This window comes from Bubalus kerabau, chromosome 3, assembly GCF_029407905.1.
Source record: "Bubalus kerabau isolate K-KA32 ecotype Philippines breed swamp buffalo chromosome 3, PCC_UOA_SB_1v2, whole genome shotgun sequence".
NCBI classification, from domain to species: domain Eukaryota; kingdom Metazoa; phylum Chordata; class Mammalia; order Artiodactyla; family Bovidae; genus Bubalus; species Bubalus kerabau.
Genome location: NC_073626.1, coordinates 44,345,150 through 44,362,338, shown reverse-complemented (window position 1 = coordinate 44,362,338; position 17,189 = coordinate 44,345,150). Strand labels below are relative to the sequence as shown.

The window sequence follows — 17,189 nt, the reverse complement described above, 5'->3', positions numbered from 1 at the left end:
TCCAGTGGTCAGCTGAGCTTGGGTGTGACTCCTGTCACTGGCAGAAGGAAAGAGGGGGTTAATTCAAGCCAGTTCCATTGTTCAGGCCAGCCAAGGTCATGTGAAAATAATCTTGTCTGTTACACTACACATCACAACCAGCGGACTCTACCACCTCACCAGGACTGGATTTGGATTTAGCCTGCACGCAGCCCTTCTCACAGGAAATGGCAACCCACTCCAGTATTCTTGCCTGGAGAATCCCAGGGACGGGGGAGCCTGGTGGGCTGCTGTCTATGGGGTTGCACAGAGTCGGACACGACTGAAGCGACTTAGCAGCAGCAGCAGTCTGGTGTTCACCTTTCTAATGTGTTTGGCAATTGGTGATCACATCCTATAACCTGGGTTTTGCTAATTTTTTGGTCCTGGACATTTAAAAACCTCCGGCAATCTCACATAATGCCATTCTCTCTCTCTCTCTCTCTCTCACACACACACACACACGCGCGCGCACACACACACACACAATCTGTTCCGCTTAGATTGAACTAAATCAGATTTACAAGTGTCTTTGATCTGGACCTCTATATCCTTGGTGTGCACAACTGGAGCAGGATATGGTTGTTTTATTTATTTTAATTAACTAATGAATTAATTTTAATTAATTTTAATGCCATTCAGATGGTTGGGCTTCTCCGGTGGCTCAGAGGGTAAAGAATCCTCCTGCAGTGCAGGAGACCTCAGTTCAGTCAGTTCAGTCACTCAGTCGTGTCCGACTCTGCAACCCCATGAAATGCAGCACGCCAGACCTCCCTGTCCATCACCAACTCCCGGAGTTTACCCAAACTCATGTCCATCGAGTCAGTGATGCCACCCAGCCATCTCATCCTCTGTCGTCCCCTTCTCCTCCTGCCCTCAATCCTTCCCAGCATCAGGGTCTTTTCCAATGAGTCAACTCTTCACATGAGGTGGCCAAAGTACTGGAGTTTCAGCTTCAACATCAGTCCTTCCAATGAACACCCAGGACTGATCTCCTTTAGGATGGACTGGTTGGATCTCCTTGCAGTCCAAGGGACTCTCAAGAGTCTTCTCCAACACCACAGTTCAAAAGCATCAAATTCTTCCACACTCAGCTTTCTTCACAGTCTAACTCTCACATCCATACATGACAACATCTATTCCTGAGTTGGGAAGATCCCCTGGAGGAGGGCATGGCAACCCACTTCAGTATTCTTGCCTGGAGAATTCCACGGACAGAGGAGCCTGGCGGGCTGCAGTCCATGGGGTTGCAAACAGTCCGACACGACTGAGCAACTAAGTGTGCGCGTCTGCGTGCGCGCACACACACGCACACACACAGATGGTTAGGTCATAAAAACTTGTTCAAATAACGTACCAAGTGGTTTAGGCAAAGGAAGGATTTTCTCATTTGGATGGACAGCCAGTGACCTAAAATAAACTTTATTTTTTTAAATAAATTTATTTATTTTAATTGGAGGCTAATTACTTTACAACATTGTAGTGGTTTTGCCATACACTGACATGAATGAACCACTGGTGAAGGTAAACTAGCAAACTCAGGAAGGTACGCTCGGGCTGGGGGCGGGGAGGCAGGCACTGGTGCAAGGCAGGGCAGGAATGTATACCGACCCTACACAACTCAGCGGGTGACAGTTGTCCTTCCGCGGGCAGGCTGCACTGCCTCTTCTCAGTGGTACCACAGACCAAGGAGTCTAGACCTCTCCGGAGGAGACGAAGCAACAGTTTCAGAAGAACCACAAATCTTGAGAATTTAACTTCCTTAATACCTACAATGGAGAAGGCAATGGCACCCCACTCCAGTACTCTTGCCTGGAAAATCCCATGGATGGAGGAGCCTGGTAGGCTGCAGTCCATGGGGTCGCTAAGAGTCGGATACGACTGAGCGACTTCACTTTCACTTTTCACTTTCATGCATTGGAGAAAGAAATGGCAACCCACTCCAGTGTTCTTGCCTGGAGAATCCCAGGGACGGGGGAGCCTGATGGGCTGCCGTCTATGGGGTCGCACAGAGTCGGACACAACTGAAGTGACTTAGCAGCAGCAGTAGCAATACCTACAAAGCCCATCTGCTCCCTGTACCCCCAAAGCCCCCCCTAAGAATGTATTTATACTTCTCTTTTGGCAATTTCATCTAGACAGAATACAGGGTGGCGTGGAAGCCTAGACACAGGCCAAAAGCTTTCCGGGCTGCGCCCCAGGCCTTTCAGAAGAGCGTGAAGACCACGCAGCCGCTGCCACCGCCCACCCTTATTCCAACTTTCCGCCGGGATTGGGTGGTCGGTGCGCCCCGAGGCCCCGCCCATGAGAGGGCACGCTTGCGCGCCTGAGGCGGCCGCGGCCATCTTTGATCCCGGCAGTCCGCTCGCCTCCCGGCGTTCTCAGGGCGGTCGCGGTCGCGCGGTTCCCGCCCGCGCGGCGGGTAGGCGATCCCTGCCTCCCCACCTTGCCCCGTGGCTGACCTGTGCTGGAGACCAACGGCCCCGGCCCCCACCCCTCCGGGCTCCACGTGAAACCTCGAGCCAGTGTCGTGGCCAGTGCCAGCTCCCCGCCCTTTCTACCCGGTGACTCTGGGCAGGTACCTGAGTTTCCTTATCTGTAAAATGGGAGTTTAACAACCCTCCTCGCCACAGCTATACCTGCTGATTGTTAGGCACGTATGATAAATTCTCGGCATAAAGCTCTGCAGAGTGTGTTCCATAAAAACTGTCTACGAGCTTTTCCTGCAGAAAACTGCAAGGGGCCTTGTGACCACCACCCTTCCAGCCACCACAGCTCGCAGGGGTCCCCTCTCAATGACTGCAGGCAGGACGTGGACTCTTTGAAGACGAAGTCGGAGGGCCCAGGGGATTGGCAAGATGCCCTCGGGGAAGTGAAAGAGAAGCCTGAGTCCTTTAGGACTTGCGTGTGACCACTTTTGGAAAGGTGTCAGAAAACAGACCAGGGTGCCCGGGACTAGAAAGACTTCCTCGGTTTTGGAACATTTAAACGCCTCCGTGCTTGTTATTTTTATCACCCCTGGCTGCCTCCCCATAGGGACTCCCATGCAGCAGAGAACTCCTAGAATGAAAAGCCTTGTGTGTGTGCAAGCTGTGGGGGACAGGCTGAAGAGGGAGCCGGGATGCTGCATCCCAGGTGGAGCCAAGCGTGGGTGGTGGTCCCCGGAAGGGAGAGTTCAGACCAGGCCTGTGGGGGTCCCCAGGAAAGGGCAGCTGCTCCACCAGCTCTGCAGCCAGAGCCTAGCAGTTTGGGGACTCCTGACTTCCTGTGGGAATGGGACACTCGCCTGGAACCCCAAGAAATGAGGAAAGTTCCCAGAGAAGAGGGTAGCGAGTGGGAAGGGGCCAAGCAAGCCCTTCTAGACGGCTGGAGAAACACACCCAGCCCTCCACAGGGTTTTGGGGGCTCCAGAGGAGAGCCGTCAGTAAAAACCAGGTGAAAGTCACTCATGCCCAGGTTCCCCCAGTCAGCCTGATGAAGAGAGGGGTAGTGGAGAAGACAAAAAGGATCAAGTCTGAGTGGGGGTTGCAGTTTATTTTCAGACACACTCAGAGGGTGGAAGGTGGCCAGGCGGCTCCCTCTGCGCCCCCTCCCTGCATTTGGTTTAATCAAGAACTCCTCTCCCCTGACCTCTGAATCCCTCAGCTGTGCAAGATAGATGAGGCACTTGACCCCACCATCAGGAGGGGCTCAGGCAGGTGTGGGGTGCGGAGGGTAGAGGTTGGGGGCGGAGTTCAAGTATTCACAGTTCCCCTGTGCATACCCCCGGATTACACTGTGCCCAGGCCAGAAGGGAGGGCCCCAACCCTGGGGTTCCTAGTGGTGTTTCTAGCCCTTCTCTCACTCAGAAACTTCAAGATGGGCTCCCTACCCCTCCTTTCCCTGACAATGACAAACCGCAGTCCTAAACCCTGTAGCCCAGGTGAGGTGGGGACCCGGGCAGTGCACTCAGATGAGACCCCTCCCTTCCTCACCTGGAGTAGGGGGGTGTGGCAAGCTGCGCTTGTAGTGATGGGTGGGAGCAAGTGGTAACATGGGGGGACAGAGGCCCTCAGGAGCTCTGGCCTGCACCCCATTCCACCCCACCCTGAATCCCTGAGAGTCCACCTGCAAAGTCAGTATCGGCCGGCCGGGGCGGGGAAGAGGGTAGCAGGGGCTGGGGGGGAGCCGAGCAGCACCTTCCCCCCACCCCCCGGCCCCGCCCCGCCCCAGTCCTGTTCCCGGGGAACGTGATGCTTAGGAAGGGCCAGGACTGGGCTCCAGGCCCAGCTTTCAAGCTCAACCTTCCAGAACTGCTAAATTCTGGGGAAGGGTAGAGCTACTAACCCCCACAGCCCAGCTGTCCTGGCTTTGGGCAGAGTGGTGGGAAGGAGGGGTTCCCTCCTAAGGGTATTATAAAAAGCTAAAACCGATAACAACGACTTGGGAGAAGTGGTTCCCAGCCTCTTGCTTCCCCAAGTTATCAGTCTCCCCAGCACCGAGCAGACAGGGCTGAGGGGGTCCCAGAGAGCTAAGGGAGAGGCCACCGCCCCACTCTGAGAGGGGGTCCGTTAGCACCATGCGATGTTGGAGCACCCAGCAGTCTGATGGATGCCCCTGGGCAGGGGCACTCCAAAGCTGGAGTGCCCACTTACTAAAGCTTCTGTGCTCTTAATGGGGGGCAGGGGGACACCCCTGTTGGAGAGGAGGTGAGAGGAGAAGCCGGGGTCAAAGTCCACAGAAGGGTCTCAGGACCCCAAAGGGCCCCTCCAGGAGTCATGACTTGAAGAATCTTCGTACCACAAACTGGCCCAACAAAACCACAGCCAGAACTATGACTACGTTCTTGATGGGGCCGTTCCCCAAGTCCAGGGCTGCCACCTGCCAGGAGAGACAGAAGGGTCATGGGCGGAGGGTGCTGGTGGCTCCCGGGGCCAGGGTGGGGCTGGGAGGGGCACAGCAACAAGGAGAGGGTGACCAATGCTCAGGCACTCACCCAGCCACCCCTCTGCGCGATCCACCGGGCGATGGAGCGACGCAGCATGAAGTCGGCCACGAAGCGGGTCACCTGGCCCAGGAAGCCGGTCAGGCCGCGCTGGTAGACGTGGAGGGCCAGGCGGTAGCCGAAGCCCAGCAAAGCCACCACGCGGCCCCAGTTGATACCGCTCTCAAACAGGCTGCGGGCAGGGGAGATGCCGTTGCTGGAGACCCCTGGGGGGGCCTTTGACTTCCTTCCCCCTCCCATCCCTTTGGACCCCCCATCCCCATCTCCTCCCTGCTGGAAAGCAAAAATGGCTTAGCCGTGAACTGGGGGGGTAGAGGCTGCCCCAGCCTGGCCTCGATCTGGGAAGAGCCCGTGTCCCTGTGAAAGGAGAAAGCTCAGAGGGCAGATGAGTGGGGCGCTGCTGCTGGGGCTCAAAGGCACACAGAGCGTGGAGGGCAGAGCAGGTGGGTAGAGGCAGCGGGGAGATTACCTGTGGGTGCTGCTGCTGGCCTGGCAGCCCGGGACGGCAGAGAGAAAAGGACAGAAGAGGAGGTTAGGACAGTCTTGGAATCACAGCGGAGTGGGCGGTGGCCTCTAAGGACACAGGCAGGGTGTTCAGCTCTGAGCACTGATTCCATCTCCTGCTCCTGCCTTCACCCTCAGCCTCGAATCTACTCCGTGACTGACTTCCTTAATCCGCATGGTGACAACGGCTAACACCTCTAAGTGTGCACGCAATCCTAAGCGTATTCCCCCTAGTTCACGGACCAGGAGACTGAAGGCTAGGATGTGTCATGCAGCCGGTAAATGGCGAAGCTAGGATTCGCCCAGGCTGTTGGTCTCTTGAGGCCAGATCTCAGCATCAGGAAGTCATTTTCAGGACCCGGTGGGCTGAAGCCAGGTCCAGCAACCATTTTTGTGTGAAATGTGGCTCCAAATCAGAACAACAGCTGTGTCTCAGCAGTGCTGGGGAGCTCTGGGAACACCCCCACTGCGAGCCCCACCCCACACACACAGTCCTGATCCACCAGCTCATGTTGGTATCAGGGCTCATGAAGGCTGTGCCCTTGTGTACAAAGATGAGGAGTCTGGGCTTAGAAAGAGAAAGACGGGGGCCCAAAGCCACACGTGAGTTAACAGCAGAGGCAGGGACAGAAAACACGTCTCCCGACACCAGCAGAGAAGCTGTCTCCTGTTTCACGGGCAGGGCCTGGCGCGGTGGGGACAGCGCCGTGGAGGGGCGGTGGCCAGGGCTACCTGGACGCGATCTTGGTGAAGTACTCATAGGCGTTGTCTGCCGTCGGCTGCAGGTGCTGCAGCATGGCCTGGAACTCCGTGTCATAGCGCCGGTTGATGTCGTCCCCGATGACGGCGAGCTGGCGGCCCACCTGCCCCATGGTGCTGGAGGAGCGGGAGGCGGCCAGTGAGTTGGGGCCCGGGCTGGCAGCAAACCGCTCCTGCCTGAGATGCCCTGGCCTCGGGCGCCCCTCCTGGGAAGTCCTGACCGTGTGCTCAGACATGAAGGCTGGGCCCAGGCACAAGGGGCAGGCTGTGCTGAAAAGGGTGCCGGTTCTGGGATGGGAGCGGGGACCCGAATGCAAAAGGGCAGCAGCAGGAGAAGCTCCCAGGCTTGCTCAGCTGCCAGGACCAGCACGGTGACCCTGCATGAGTCTCCGCTCCTCTCAGCACGTCCAGGGGCTGCAGCTCACCTGCTAGGTTCTGGGTGCAAGGTGACCATCTCTGGGTCAGTAGGCGCAGCCGCCCCCTCGGCCTCCTGTTCCTGCTGATGGCGGTAAAAGACGTAGCTGCGGAAGACCTCCTCGGTGTCCCGGGCTACCTGCTCCTCTGGGGACCAAAGCCGAGAGTCAGGGAGGAAGTGCTCTGGGGAGGAGGGTTCCCTCTGCTGGGGGACACACCTGTCCCACCTCTAGCCCTCAGGTGACACCTAGGGCTGACTCTGAGTAGAGCTGTCTTCTCACAGCAGCCTCGTGGAGGCGACCGCCCCGTTTACAGATGAGGAAACTGAGGCACGGTGTTTGCATAACTTGCTTGAGGTCATGCGGCTGGAGTGAGCAGTGTGGCCAGGATAGATTCCCGGGAGTTTGGGTCTCTGGCTTTTAGTGTCCAAGGCACCCGGCCGTATGGCTTGGCTTAGGGAACGTGGGAAACAGAGTTTGAAACTACAGCCCAGGAAAGTCACATTGGGACATAGTGAGTGGCCTGGGATGGAACCCAAAGTCCAGGAAGCAGCCTGTGCTGGGTGGCAGAGCTGCCAGCCTTCCGGGTGGTCCCCTTGGAAGAGGGCACTCTCTTCCTTCCTCCCCAGAGTCTAACAGCCCAGTCTCCCTGTTGAACAGCCCTGATCAGGTGATAAGCTGCCTCACTTCCTTATTTCTCCAGCTGGGATAAGACAGCCCCGCCCCACACCTTCCCTCCTGCTCACCCATCCTGCCCGGCTGCCCAGGAAGGGCAGAGTGTCCTCCTCAGACTCACTGCCCCCTCCCTCGGCCTCCACGTGTCCTTCCCCACGCCGCTCCCGGGGCTCGGTCTTCCCTGCACCCCCGCTGGTGAGCCAGTGGGCCGCCCACACTGGGTGGGGAGGTGCTTTTCTCCTTTGCGCAAGGCGGGTAAACTGAGGTGGGCCCCTGGGACTGTCCAGGTCTGCTCTCGCCAACCTCCCAGCTGGCCCCGGTGGTTATGGGGTGGGTAAGGGGGCAGACAGACCCTTACCCGAGGTGGAGGAGGGGTCAGGCTCGTCGCAGTCCTGCCCGGGGGGACCTGGGCCTTGTCCAGAAGCCATTCCTCAGGTCCTGGGGAGAAAAGCAGCTTCAGACTGTGTTGGGGGCAGATAGGAAAGCAGAGATGCGACCAGGGGCTCCGGCAGTCCGTGGAGGCAGGGAGGGCCCCCTCCCGAAAGACCCACTGACCCAAGAACTTATCACTTCACTGGTGGCTCTTCAAGGAAGACTGGGGCTGAGAAAGGCCAGGCAGCCAAGACTGCCCCTGCCGGGGACCAGCGCAGGCCCCGGGGTGGGGAGGCCACAGCGGTGCCCAAGCGGCTGTCTAGTCACGTCTTACCCCGTTCCTGGGCCGGGGAGGCAAGTTTCAGAGGCAGGGTTTCCTTCCGCTGCTGCTGGGGCCCTCTGAACCCTATCCAGTCCACACTCACTGCAGACTCACTACCTTCCAGCCAGTGACCCGTGAAGGCCGTCCCTGAAGGCCCCACTTCCCCTCCAGCTAGTCAGAGCACACCTGTTTTCCAACTTGGGCCTGTGGTGTCCTCCTCACACGTGCGGGAGGAGGTGTGGGACGCGGTGGGTAGCATGGCAGGGTAGGCACCGTCATGCCCACTGCACAGGTGGGAAAACTGAGGCTCAAGGAACGCCCCAGGCCACAGGGCTCGTCAAACCGTCAGGGTGACTGAATTTCCACACGTGTCCATGCTCTCCTCAGCGCTCAGGTCAGGCTTGCTTCCCAGTTGCCGGCATCAGTCTCTGCCTTTGCCCCATCTGCCTAGCAGGTGGCTGAGGAAACCACGTGTAGCCCTTGCCCTCCTGTCTCCGGCCTCCCCCCCCCGTTTCCCTCCTTTTCCGGGTTCTGGCCACAGCCCCTGGCGGCTCAGTGAACCCTGGGCAGAGCAAGTGTTTCCTGGACATAAGCTGTTTCACTTTCAGTTTGCACCCTCCTCATTTCCCGGCACCCCAAAGCTGCCTCCATCACCCAGGCGGGAAGCCCCCTCCTCTCCCCACTCGGGAGGGCCCAGGCCGGGCCCAACACACAGGCCGCCCTCTCCTCCCTGGGAGGGCCTGTGTACCCCCTCCTCCCTGGGAGGGCCTGTGAACCATATACCCTACCCCGCTCAGGCCTGGGGCCATTTTCCAAAGGGCCTCAGGAGAAGGGTGGGGAGGGTCCACCTGTGCGCCCCACCCCTTCACTGCCAAGGGGGCAGGGACAGGGAGAAGGGACTCGCCCCTCCTGCAGCCTGCGGTCCCCCGCCTGCCTGAGACAGACCTTTGCCTGGCACCCCGCATCCTAGAAGCTGCTTCCCAAACAAGGCGCCTTTCTCCCTCCCTTGGTACCCAAACGTGGTGCCCCCCAGGGCATCAGGGCTGAAGGATGCTAACTGCACCTCAACAGCCTCTCCCATACCCCTGGGGCTCCCGGCTGGGGATGGGGTGGAGCCTTGGAACCCGCCCCAGGGCCAGAGGCCTGAGCCGACCGGGGCTTCCTCTGCCCCCATCCAAGTGGCCTAACTTCCTGGTGGGGAGAGTCCGCTGTGCCCCACCTTTTGGGTTGGCCAGGCCCAGGATGCTGCTGGAGTTGGGGGGGAGGGGGCAGATCCCAACCTGGTCTTAGGACTCCTGGGGCAGCAGGAAGCACTGTGAACGGTTTCCCGCTGCCCTTGACCTTGACTCTGACCTCCACTCCCATCCCCCAGACTGCTAAAGAACCTGGCTCTTTGGCACGCGATTCTCGGGCAGCCAGGGCCAGGGCAAGAGGGGACGCCGCCTCAGGGGCAGCCCGAGGGAGCCCCGGCTGGATTGGGCCACCATCGAGGGTTGGTGGAGCTGCCCGGGCAAGCTTCACAGCGGCGTCCCCCTCCCCAGCGGGCTCCCCAGGGGCTCCCTGCCTCACCCCAGGCCTGGGGCTGCCCAGGGAGGGGGGCATGGGCAGGACTCTCCCAGCTTACCTCCCCGGACCCTGGCCCAGGCCTGGGATGGCCCAGCGGGGCGGAGGCCAGAGATCCTGAGGGGCCGGGGGCTGCTCCTAGGGTCACGTCCCCAGGCCTGGCTTCCAGGAAGGGGCGTCAGTGGATCCCTGGTGTCTGGAGTGCAGCCTCTGCCGGTCCCAGCGCGGCCCTGGGGACCCACGGGGCTGCAGCGATCATAGAGGCGCCGGCGGCTCCCGGCTCCCATCAGCTCCCTCTAGAGGAAGTCGCTCAGTGGCCGCCGGATGCGAAGCCGCAGCCCTTGGCCTGAGGCGGGTCTGGGCTCCGCAGGAGAAAGTGGCTTCCCCTCCTCCTCCCCCACGGCTTTTCCCCCACCCTAGTTCCCAGTCCTCATTCTTGATCTCTTCCCTGCTCCCTTCCATCAGTGCCAGCAAAACAGCCAGGATGGGGTGGTTCCTTGAGCCCCACTGTGTGCCAGGCACTTTAAAAGCCCTTTGGACAGACTTCCTTGGTGGTCCAGTGGCTAAGACTGTCCTCCTAATGCAGGGAGGTCTGGGTTCGATCCCTGGTCAGGGAACTAGAGCCCACACGTAGCAACTAAGAGTTCACGTGCTGCAACTCAGACACAGTGCAGCCAAATAAATAAATATTAAAAAAATAAATAAGAGCACTTTGGAACAACCCTGGGAAGTTGGTGCAGTGGGCCACACCCATCTTACAGGGGAACAAACTGAGACTCAGCTGATTTAAGGAACCTCTCCCAGGGTCACTGAGATGGGTTTATAATCAGGTCTCCAGGAATAATACTAAATTGAGATTCAGCGTGCAGTTAAGACTGTGCACCAGGCACCTACCTTGGTGGTCTCCACAGAGGAAATGTGACGTCCCCCTGACTGTGCCAGGCAGGTACACAGAAAAGAGGGCACGGTGGGCCCGTGCCAGCTGGATGCTGAGAAGGGAGGGAAGGGGGAGGACAGCTGCTGGGGAATGAGTGCTTCCCAAGGATGGCAACGGCCGCAGGGGGACAGGCGGGGAGGAGAAAGCCCTGGGCCACCACCCCATCCTCAGAGCTGGGGTTCCTCTGGACTCCTCTGCCTGCCCCCTGCACTGTCTCCTGGGGCTTCCCCAACCCCCCAAGCCCCCCCACCCCAGCTGGCTCCCTAGGCCTCGTCAAAACCCCTCCCTCTCTGCCCCAACGAATCCCCCCTCCCCCCCTGCCTTCTAGAACTCCTGGAAGTTTCCAACTGGAGGTTTTCAATTTGAAAACCCCCTTCTGTTCTTAAGCAGTTGGTCCTGCGGTGTCTGCTGCGGCCCCTCCCTCTGAGTCAGGGACCCTTTCAGAATGGAGGCCCCTGCTTCAAGCCCTCGACCCCAAATTTTGGGCCGCTTCTCCATGTTCTGCTTTTTCCGGAGGTTGGTGGGCAGCAAGCGCAGCCCGAAGAGCTCAGACAGGGCCCTGTGGAGGGGCCGGTCGTGGCCCCTGAGGGGGCAGGACACCGTCTCCTTGATGACCGACTGTCAGGGACGAGCCATGAGGAGGGAGTCCAGGCCTCCCGCCACGCTGCCCTTTGCCCGCCCTGGGGCCCTGCCGCAGCCGAGCCCCTCAGGGCTGGAGATGGGGGACCCTGGGGCCCAGACCTCCCCTCCATCAGAGGTCCTGAGGGTCGTGGCTCAGGGCATAGAGGTGAAGCCAGTCCTGCCCAGAGGAAGCCAGGAGGTGCTGGGCCACTTGTCTGAGCTGGAGGAGAGGGAAGAGGCGGCCACAGGGGAGGCCTCGGGGAATATGGGGACCTCAGAAAGGTGAGGGGCTGGGCTGCGGATGGAGGAGCTAGGGGGAGCCAGGGTGTCAGGAGGGAGGGGGACGTGGACCTGAGGTTTGAGGACCAGAACTGGGGAGGGACCAGGGGCTTCCCTGGTGGCTCAGCCGGTAAAGAGCCCACCTGCAAGGCAGGAGACCCCAGTCTGATTCCTGGGTCGGGAAGATCCGCTGGAGAAGGGATAGGCTACCCACTCCAGTATTCTTGGGCTTCCCTGGTGGCTCAGCTGGTAAAGAATCCACCTGCAATGCGGGAGACCTGGGTTAGATCCCTGTGTTGGGAAGATCCCCTGGAGAAGGGAACGGCTACCCACTCCGGTATTCTGGCCTGGAGAATTCCACAGACTGTAAAGTCCATGGGGTTACAAAGAGTCCGACATGACTGAGTGACTTTCACTATCAGGAACGGACTCCTTGGGTGGGCAGAGGACTGGGTGGGCATGGTCGTTCACATCAAGGGTGGAGAGGAACCTGGAGAGGGCAGAGGGAGGCAGAGACAGGGCTCCTCCTGCAAGTGAGGGGTTGTGCATAGGGGCACCAAAAGAACAAGGGCACAGGCCAGGGACGAGGAAGGGTGCGTGTGGGGTGACCTGGGCCACCCATCACTTCCCAGCTCCTTGCTGGGCCCCTCCCCTCCTCATCCCCCTCTCACTCTACTTTTGGGGGTATCATCTCCCTCTGTGATGAAGACCCCAGAGGGCAGAGCAGGGAGCGGGGAGGAGCAGGGGGGTGGAGGAGCTGAGCGGGGTTTCCACGGGGGTTTGGGACCTTCACCACCTCTCAGGCCCCACCTGCCACCCCCATCTGACTGTGCTCTGGGGTCAGGGGCCACTCTGCCCAGGCCTTGGCAGTGGAGCCGGGATGCGTGCGGAGGGCCGTGGGGCCACTGGAGTTCAGCCCCGAGGCCTTCACCAGGGAGGAGGAATGTCTGCTCGATGGTGAGTGCGGTGGCCACAGGCCCCGGGGGATGGCCAGGGCATCGTGCCGGGGGTGGGGGGCCCGGAGGACGCTGGGCAGTCTGAGCGGAGCTGGATCCCAGCTACACTCAGCACACGTGTGAGGGCGGCAAGTCGCTCAGTCTTTGTACATCTCAGTTTCCCCATCTGTAGAATGGGAGCGTGATAGCACCTCTGTCAGAGGGCATTAGCAAGGATTAAGTGAGATGTTCTCTCTCCATGAAGTGCCTAGAACTGTGCCTGGCACATAGCCAGCGTTTGCCAAAGGACACAAGGAAAGCTGGCCCTAGCTCAGCCCTCCCGATGGACCCGTGGTCCTCAGGCTGGGCCTCCACCCTTTGCTGTGGGCTCCCAGTGACCACTGCCCTCCACAGGTGACCCAAGGCTGGCCTCCTCCAAGGTGGGGGCAGCTCCCTGGAACCGCCTCCTCGGCTTGTACAAGCGGCTGCAGAAAGGGGCCATGGCCAAGATCCGTGGGGCCCCGGCGCGAGGGGGCGGGCGGAGGCAGGGCTGGGCCCGGGAGAGCGCGCCCGTCTTGCCCGCTCCTGCTTTCTGCTCGGGGGCCGGGGTCGGGGTGGGGCCCGGGCTCAGCTGCCCCCCTCACCTGCGGGGTGGCCGTCCACCCTCAGTTCCCTCTCAAGGAAGGCCTGCCCCTAGAGGAGCCCGGCGAGGAAAAGGCGGCTGCGGCGGAGGAAGACAGCGCCCTCAAGCTCTGCGTGCCGGGCATCGTCACTCTCCAGTCCCCGCTGCATAAGGCCTTCAGGTCAACGGACACAGTGGGTGGGTGTGCCGCCCGTACCCCCTCACCCCGCCCCAGCCCCGCTTTGATGGAGCGGCTCTCGGATGCAACACCGGTTAACACCACCAGGGGGAAGCACAGGACTTAAAATGATCGCCCAGGCCGGCTGACCTGCGGGCGCCGGTCCCCAGAAGGAGCTGGGTGTGGGCCTGGGAGGCGGGGGAGGCTTGAGGGGTGGGGGGCGGGTTACGACAGGGACCGTGGCTCCTCCAGCAGCACCCTTTCCCAGCCCAGAATTCTAACTCCTTCAGTGGCGCCCCCCTGCACCCCCAGTTTTCCCCTCAAGTGTGCACTTGCTGTGACTGTGCCCAGGGGACCCCCCCTCCCATTGCAACCACCTCGCCACCCTGGTGGGGCGAGCAGATGGCTCAGTGGTAATGAATGACAGCCTCCAGTAAAGTCTCCATTGACGTTTTCCTTACCACGAGCCAAACCCTCTCCTAAGCACTTTTCATGAAATACTGCATTCTGACTCTGAGGTCGGTCCTGTTATACCGTCTTCGCTTCCCTGTGAGATCACTGGGGCCCAGAGGGGTTAAGTAATTTGTCCATGATCACTTCGCTGGTCAGTGGCAGAGCTGGGGCTTGAACCCCCGTGGCTTGGGTTACTCCGGGTTGGTACGCTGGAATTGATGGCTGGGGGAGGCGGGGTGGGGTGAAGGAAATGTCTGCCCCTCGAATGAACACTGTCCCCCCGGAGGCAGGTAAAGAGATTCACACTCAGGATGGGAGCAGGGAGCCCAGTGAGCATCCTGGGACAGGCTGGGCGGTGGGGAGGTGGAGTCTGGCGGGCTCCAGGGGCCCGACTTGGGGTGACCAGGGGCCACGCAGGGCAGGAAGAGGTTTGGAGAGCTGGGGCCACTTCTTCTTCCTCAGATCCCCGGCAGGCTGCAGCTGCCTCCTGCTTGTCCCATGCCCTTCTCTCTGGCTCTCAGGTTTTGTGGAGGCGGAGCTAAAAAAGCTTCTGGTCGTTCAGCGGGAGTCCCGCCTCTGGAAGATGGGCAGCTATGACAGCCGGGAGCTGCTGACCCAGCCAGAGATCACTCTGGAGGAGGCGGGCGTCGTGGATGGCCAGGTACACCCACCCACCCACCACCCCGCCCTGCCTGCGGGCGCTGGGAGCCTGGGGCTGGAGACCTCCCCTCTCCGTAGGCTGCGGGCCCAGGCTCCAGCCACCCACGCACCCTGCTGGGCAGGAAGGGCACAAGTCCTTCTTCATGGTGGTCTCTCTGAGAGCAGGACCCCAGCCTCCTAAGCACAGGCTTCTCCATCTGGCTGGCTCTCACTTAGCCCAGAGCCCGTTGCTAAGGCGTCACTGCCATGCATTTGCTGTGTGGTTCCGGGCAAGTCCCTCCCCCTCTCTGGGACTCAGTTTCCTCATCTCCACGAAGAGGGAGTTTATCAGGCGGCTTGATGGCTTTCCTGCGCCTCTGTCATTCGCATACGGTCGCTCTTTTTCCGTCTCCCATTCACATCCACACCTCCTCCCACAAACACACACAGGCAGCAGGTGAGTTGCCAGGGGTACCAATGGGGACCACCCCCAGCCCGCCCTCTTTGACGTTGGCCTTAAAGGTTAGGCCTGTCCAGGCTTCTCTGAGTGCACACTGATAGATCTGTTGATGACAAAAATGTGTCGATTTCCTTTCTGGGTAAATTTCCATTCATTTATCAGTTCACCCTTTCCTTCAGTGGACATCTGCCCCCTGCAGACTGTGCAAATCACAAAAGGAAGGAGCAAAGTCTGTAGTCTGTGACTTTGAATATGGGCTTTGGTGTCTTCACCTGGAAAGGGGGCCATTGGAAGATGAGATGAACTGAAGAGTGTGTGGCAGTCAACTGCAAAGGGCACTCCAGTGTCAGGGATTATGACTCACCTCTCGAGGGTCATGAATACCAGGAACCCTTGCCTACCCCTCGTCCTGAGCCTTAGGCCATGCCACAGGATGCCGCCGGGTGCTCTGGGGAGCCTCACCCTACACCACACAAGTCCTGTCTCTGGTAGGGCTTCTGCTTTTTTGCCTTTTCCTGTTGAACAGACCTCTCCTCCCCGGCACCCTCCAGGGCCGCCCCCTGGGCTGGCCTGCCCCGTCCCGGGCAGCGCAGTCCTAGGGTCGCCTGAGCACACAGCGGGCCATCAGGGGGTTTCTGGATGGTGGCTCAGGCGGTGCCTCACTGGGGGCGGGGCAGCCTGCTGGGGGCGTGTTGAGGGGCCTGTCCTCATCACCACCCCGTCTCTCCTGGTCTGCCCTCAGGGACACCAGGCTGAGGGGGAAGGAAGCCAAGCCCCAGCCTTTGGGGAATGCTGGGGCCCTGGGTGAGGGGCGCCGAGGCCGCAGAAGCAGCGCCCCGGGCTGGGGGGAGGGGTGCCGAGTCCCCTCGGAGGGGTGTCCAGGACAGAGGTGAGGGAGGGGGCTCTGGGCTGGTGGGCCTGGGCCAGCTGCTGGCCCCTGGGGGCAGCTTCGGAAAGGTGGCCTTGGGGTGCTCGTCTCTGGGGGTGCGGAGCAGGGAGAGGAGAGCTGAGAGACGCCAAGGCCTCCGCTTTCACCCATTTGCAACCCCCAGCACCTGCTTCTGGAGGAGATGGACGAAATGGGAAACTGGCCTCCAGAGTGAAGCCGGCGCCGCCCGGGGTCCCTGCAGGCGCAGAGGGACGGAGCCCTGCTTCTCAGGGCACCTCAAGGAGCCCCTGGGGCCAAGGAGTCTCAAGATAACCTGTCTGTGCATCTGCAGGGTGGGCCTGCCCGGCAGACTGCTCCCACTCATCAAAGTCAGGCCTGTCACATTACTAATAAAACTCAGTTCGGCATTGGGCTCCTTGACTGTCTGTCTGCGGAGCCCGCCCCCCATCCTGCACAAGCCCAGCGTACCCGGAGTCTCGGTCTCTCTCATCAGGGCCCACAGGCCCCAGGCCACCCCAGCTGCAGAGCCCCGGCCCCCATCTGAGCTGGAAGATGGCAAGTCTGGTGCACCTGACCGCGGTGGGGAAGGACCTGGGGGCACCAAGGCCTGCAGGCCCTGACTTCCCTTCCTCCTGAGTTCCCAGGCCCAGCATGGGGCCTCTTGGGAGGATCCGGGAATTCTCCAGCAGGAAGTCCCTGCCCAGCCGGCATGGGGACAAAGCCAGGAAAGCAGACCGTGGGGACCTGCCCTAGGGGCCGGGCTGGGGGCAGGTGAGGGGCCCTTGGGTAAGTGGAGGTGTGCCACAGGGGTGTGGGGCCAGGCCCCACTCTGCTGCCCTGGTCAGGGCCCACTCTGCCAAGCGGAGTGCTGGGCACCTCTAGGGACCCTGGGTGTAGGGAGATCCAGACATCTAGAAGAAGACATTCCTCCAGCTCTACCAAATTCCAGACGCAAAGGTGGGGTTGAGTTCCTCATGGGAGGCACACCTTCATCCCTGGCTTCGTGGGCATCCAATGAAGGGGAGGGCTAGGTGCAGTTTGGACACCAGGAGATGCTGTTTGCCGGGAGGGCCGGCTGGTTGCCCGTGGGATGCTGGTTCATTGTCTCCCGTTGGGGTCCGGGCTCTGAGCCCCCAGCATACATGTGAGAGCTCACACTGCCCCAACACTTATCAACACCACTGCTATTTACAGACACGTCTGGCCTTCTCCACGGGGCTCCCACTGGGTCCAGCCCAAGGCCTGTACAGAGCTGAAGATCAGTGTTAGAACACGGCCGCTGCTTGAGTAATTATTGTGATTGCAAACAGCAGCTGTCTGTCAGGCAGTGCTGGGGGGCGGTGAGAGGCGGCCAGCAACCCGACCTCCTGCCCCGCCCCGCCCAGCCCAGCCAAGGTGAGCGCCCTGCCTCCCACCCCCAGACCGGGGCTCAGAGCCGGGCTTGGAGACAAGATGGCTAGTGATTCACAAGTGGGCCGGGGCTTCCCGGGCAGGCTGCCCACCCCCTGGAATCCTTGACTCAGGCCCTGAGCTGGGACCGGTGGAAGGGCCCATGTGGACTGTCCC

At 60.6% G+C, this 17,189-nt stretch overlaps 2 protein-coding genes across 2 annotated transcripts; one reads left to right on the top strand and one right to left on the bottom strand.

The window, feature by feature from the left end:
• Positions 1-3,207: 3,207 nt before the first annotated feature.
• On the bottom strand, positions 3,208-9,919 carry BAK1 (BCL2 antagonist/killer 1). The gene is made up of 6 exons (XM_055571690.1): positions 9,672-9,919; positions 7,712-7,791; positions 6,691-6,826; positions 6,239-6,382; positions 4,994-5,174; positions 3,208-4,878 (listed from the first exon to the last, which is right to left on the bottom strand). The coding sequence occupies exons 2-6, from the start codon at positions 7,779-7,781 to the stop codon at positions 4,774-4,776; spliced, it is 636 nt and encodes a 211-aa protein (XP_055427665.1). The 5' UTR covers positions 7,782-7,791; positions 9,672-9,919; the 3' UTR covers positions 3,208-4,773.
• A 1,073-nt stretch (positions 9,920-10,992) lies between these two features.
• Positions 10,993-16,015, top strand: LOC129647645 (gametogenetin-binding protein 1-like). The gene is made up of 6 exons (XM_055574702.1): positions 10,993-11,450; positions 12,292-12,404; positions 12,797-12,900; positions 13,052-13,202; positions 14,157-14,296; positions 15,787-16,015. Exons 1-6 carry the CDS (start codon positions 10,993-10,995, stop codon positions 15,835-15,837), a joined length of 1,017 nt encoding a protein of 338 aa, XP_055430677.1. The 3' UTR covers positions 15,838-16,015.
• Positions 16,016-17,189: the final 1,174 nt, after the last annotated feature.

Bases quoted from the DNA above. Each gene is read 5' to 3' on its own strand.
- LOC129647645 (XM_055574702.1), top strand. From the start codon at position 10,993: ATGGAGGCCCCTGCTTCAAGCCCTCGACCCCAAATTTTGGGCCGCTTC. The intron at 12,405-12,796 runs GTGAGTGCGGTG...TGCCCTCCACAG, and splicing joins GGAGGAATGTCTGCTCGATG to GTGACCCAAGGCTGGCCTCC. The intron at 13,203-14,156 runs GTGGGTGTGCCG...TCTGGCTCTCAG, and splicing joins CAGGTCAACGGACACAGTGG to GTTTTGTGGAGGCGGAGCTA.
- BAK1 (XM_055571690.1), bottom strand. From the start codon at position 7,781: ATGGCTTCTGGACAAGGCCCAGGTCCCCCCGGGCAGGACTGCGACGAG. The intron at 6,383-6,690 runs GTGAGCTGCAGC...CCGCTCCTCCAG, and splicing joins TTGCACCCAGAACCTAGCAG to CACCATGGGGCAGGTGGGCC. The intron at 4,879-4,993 runs GTGAGTGCCTGA...CTCTCCTGGCAG, and splicing joins TCGCGCAGAGGGGTGGCTGG to GTGGCAGCCCTGGACTTGGG.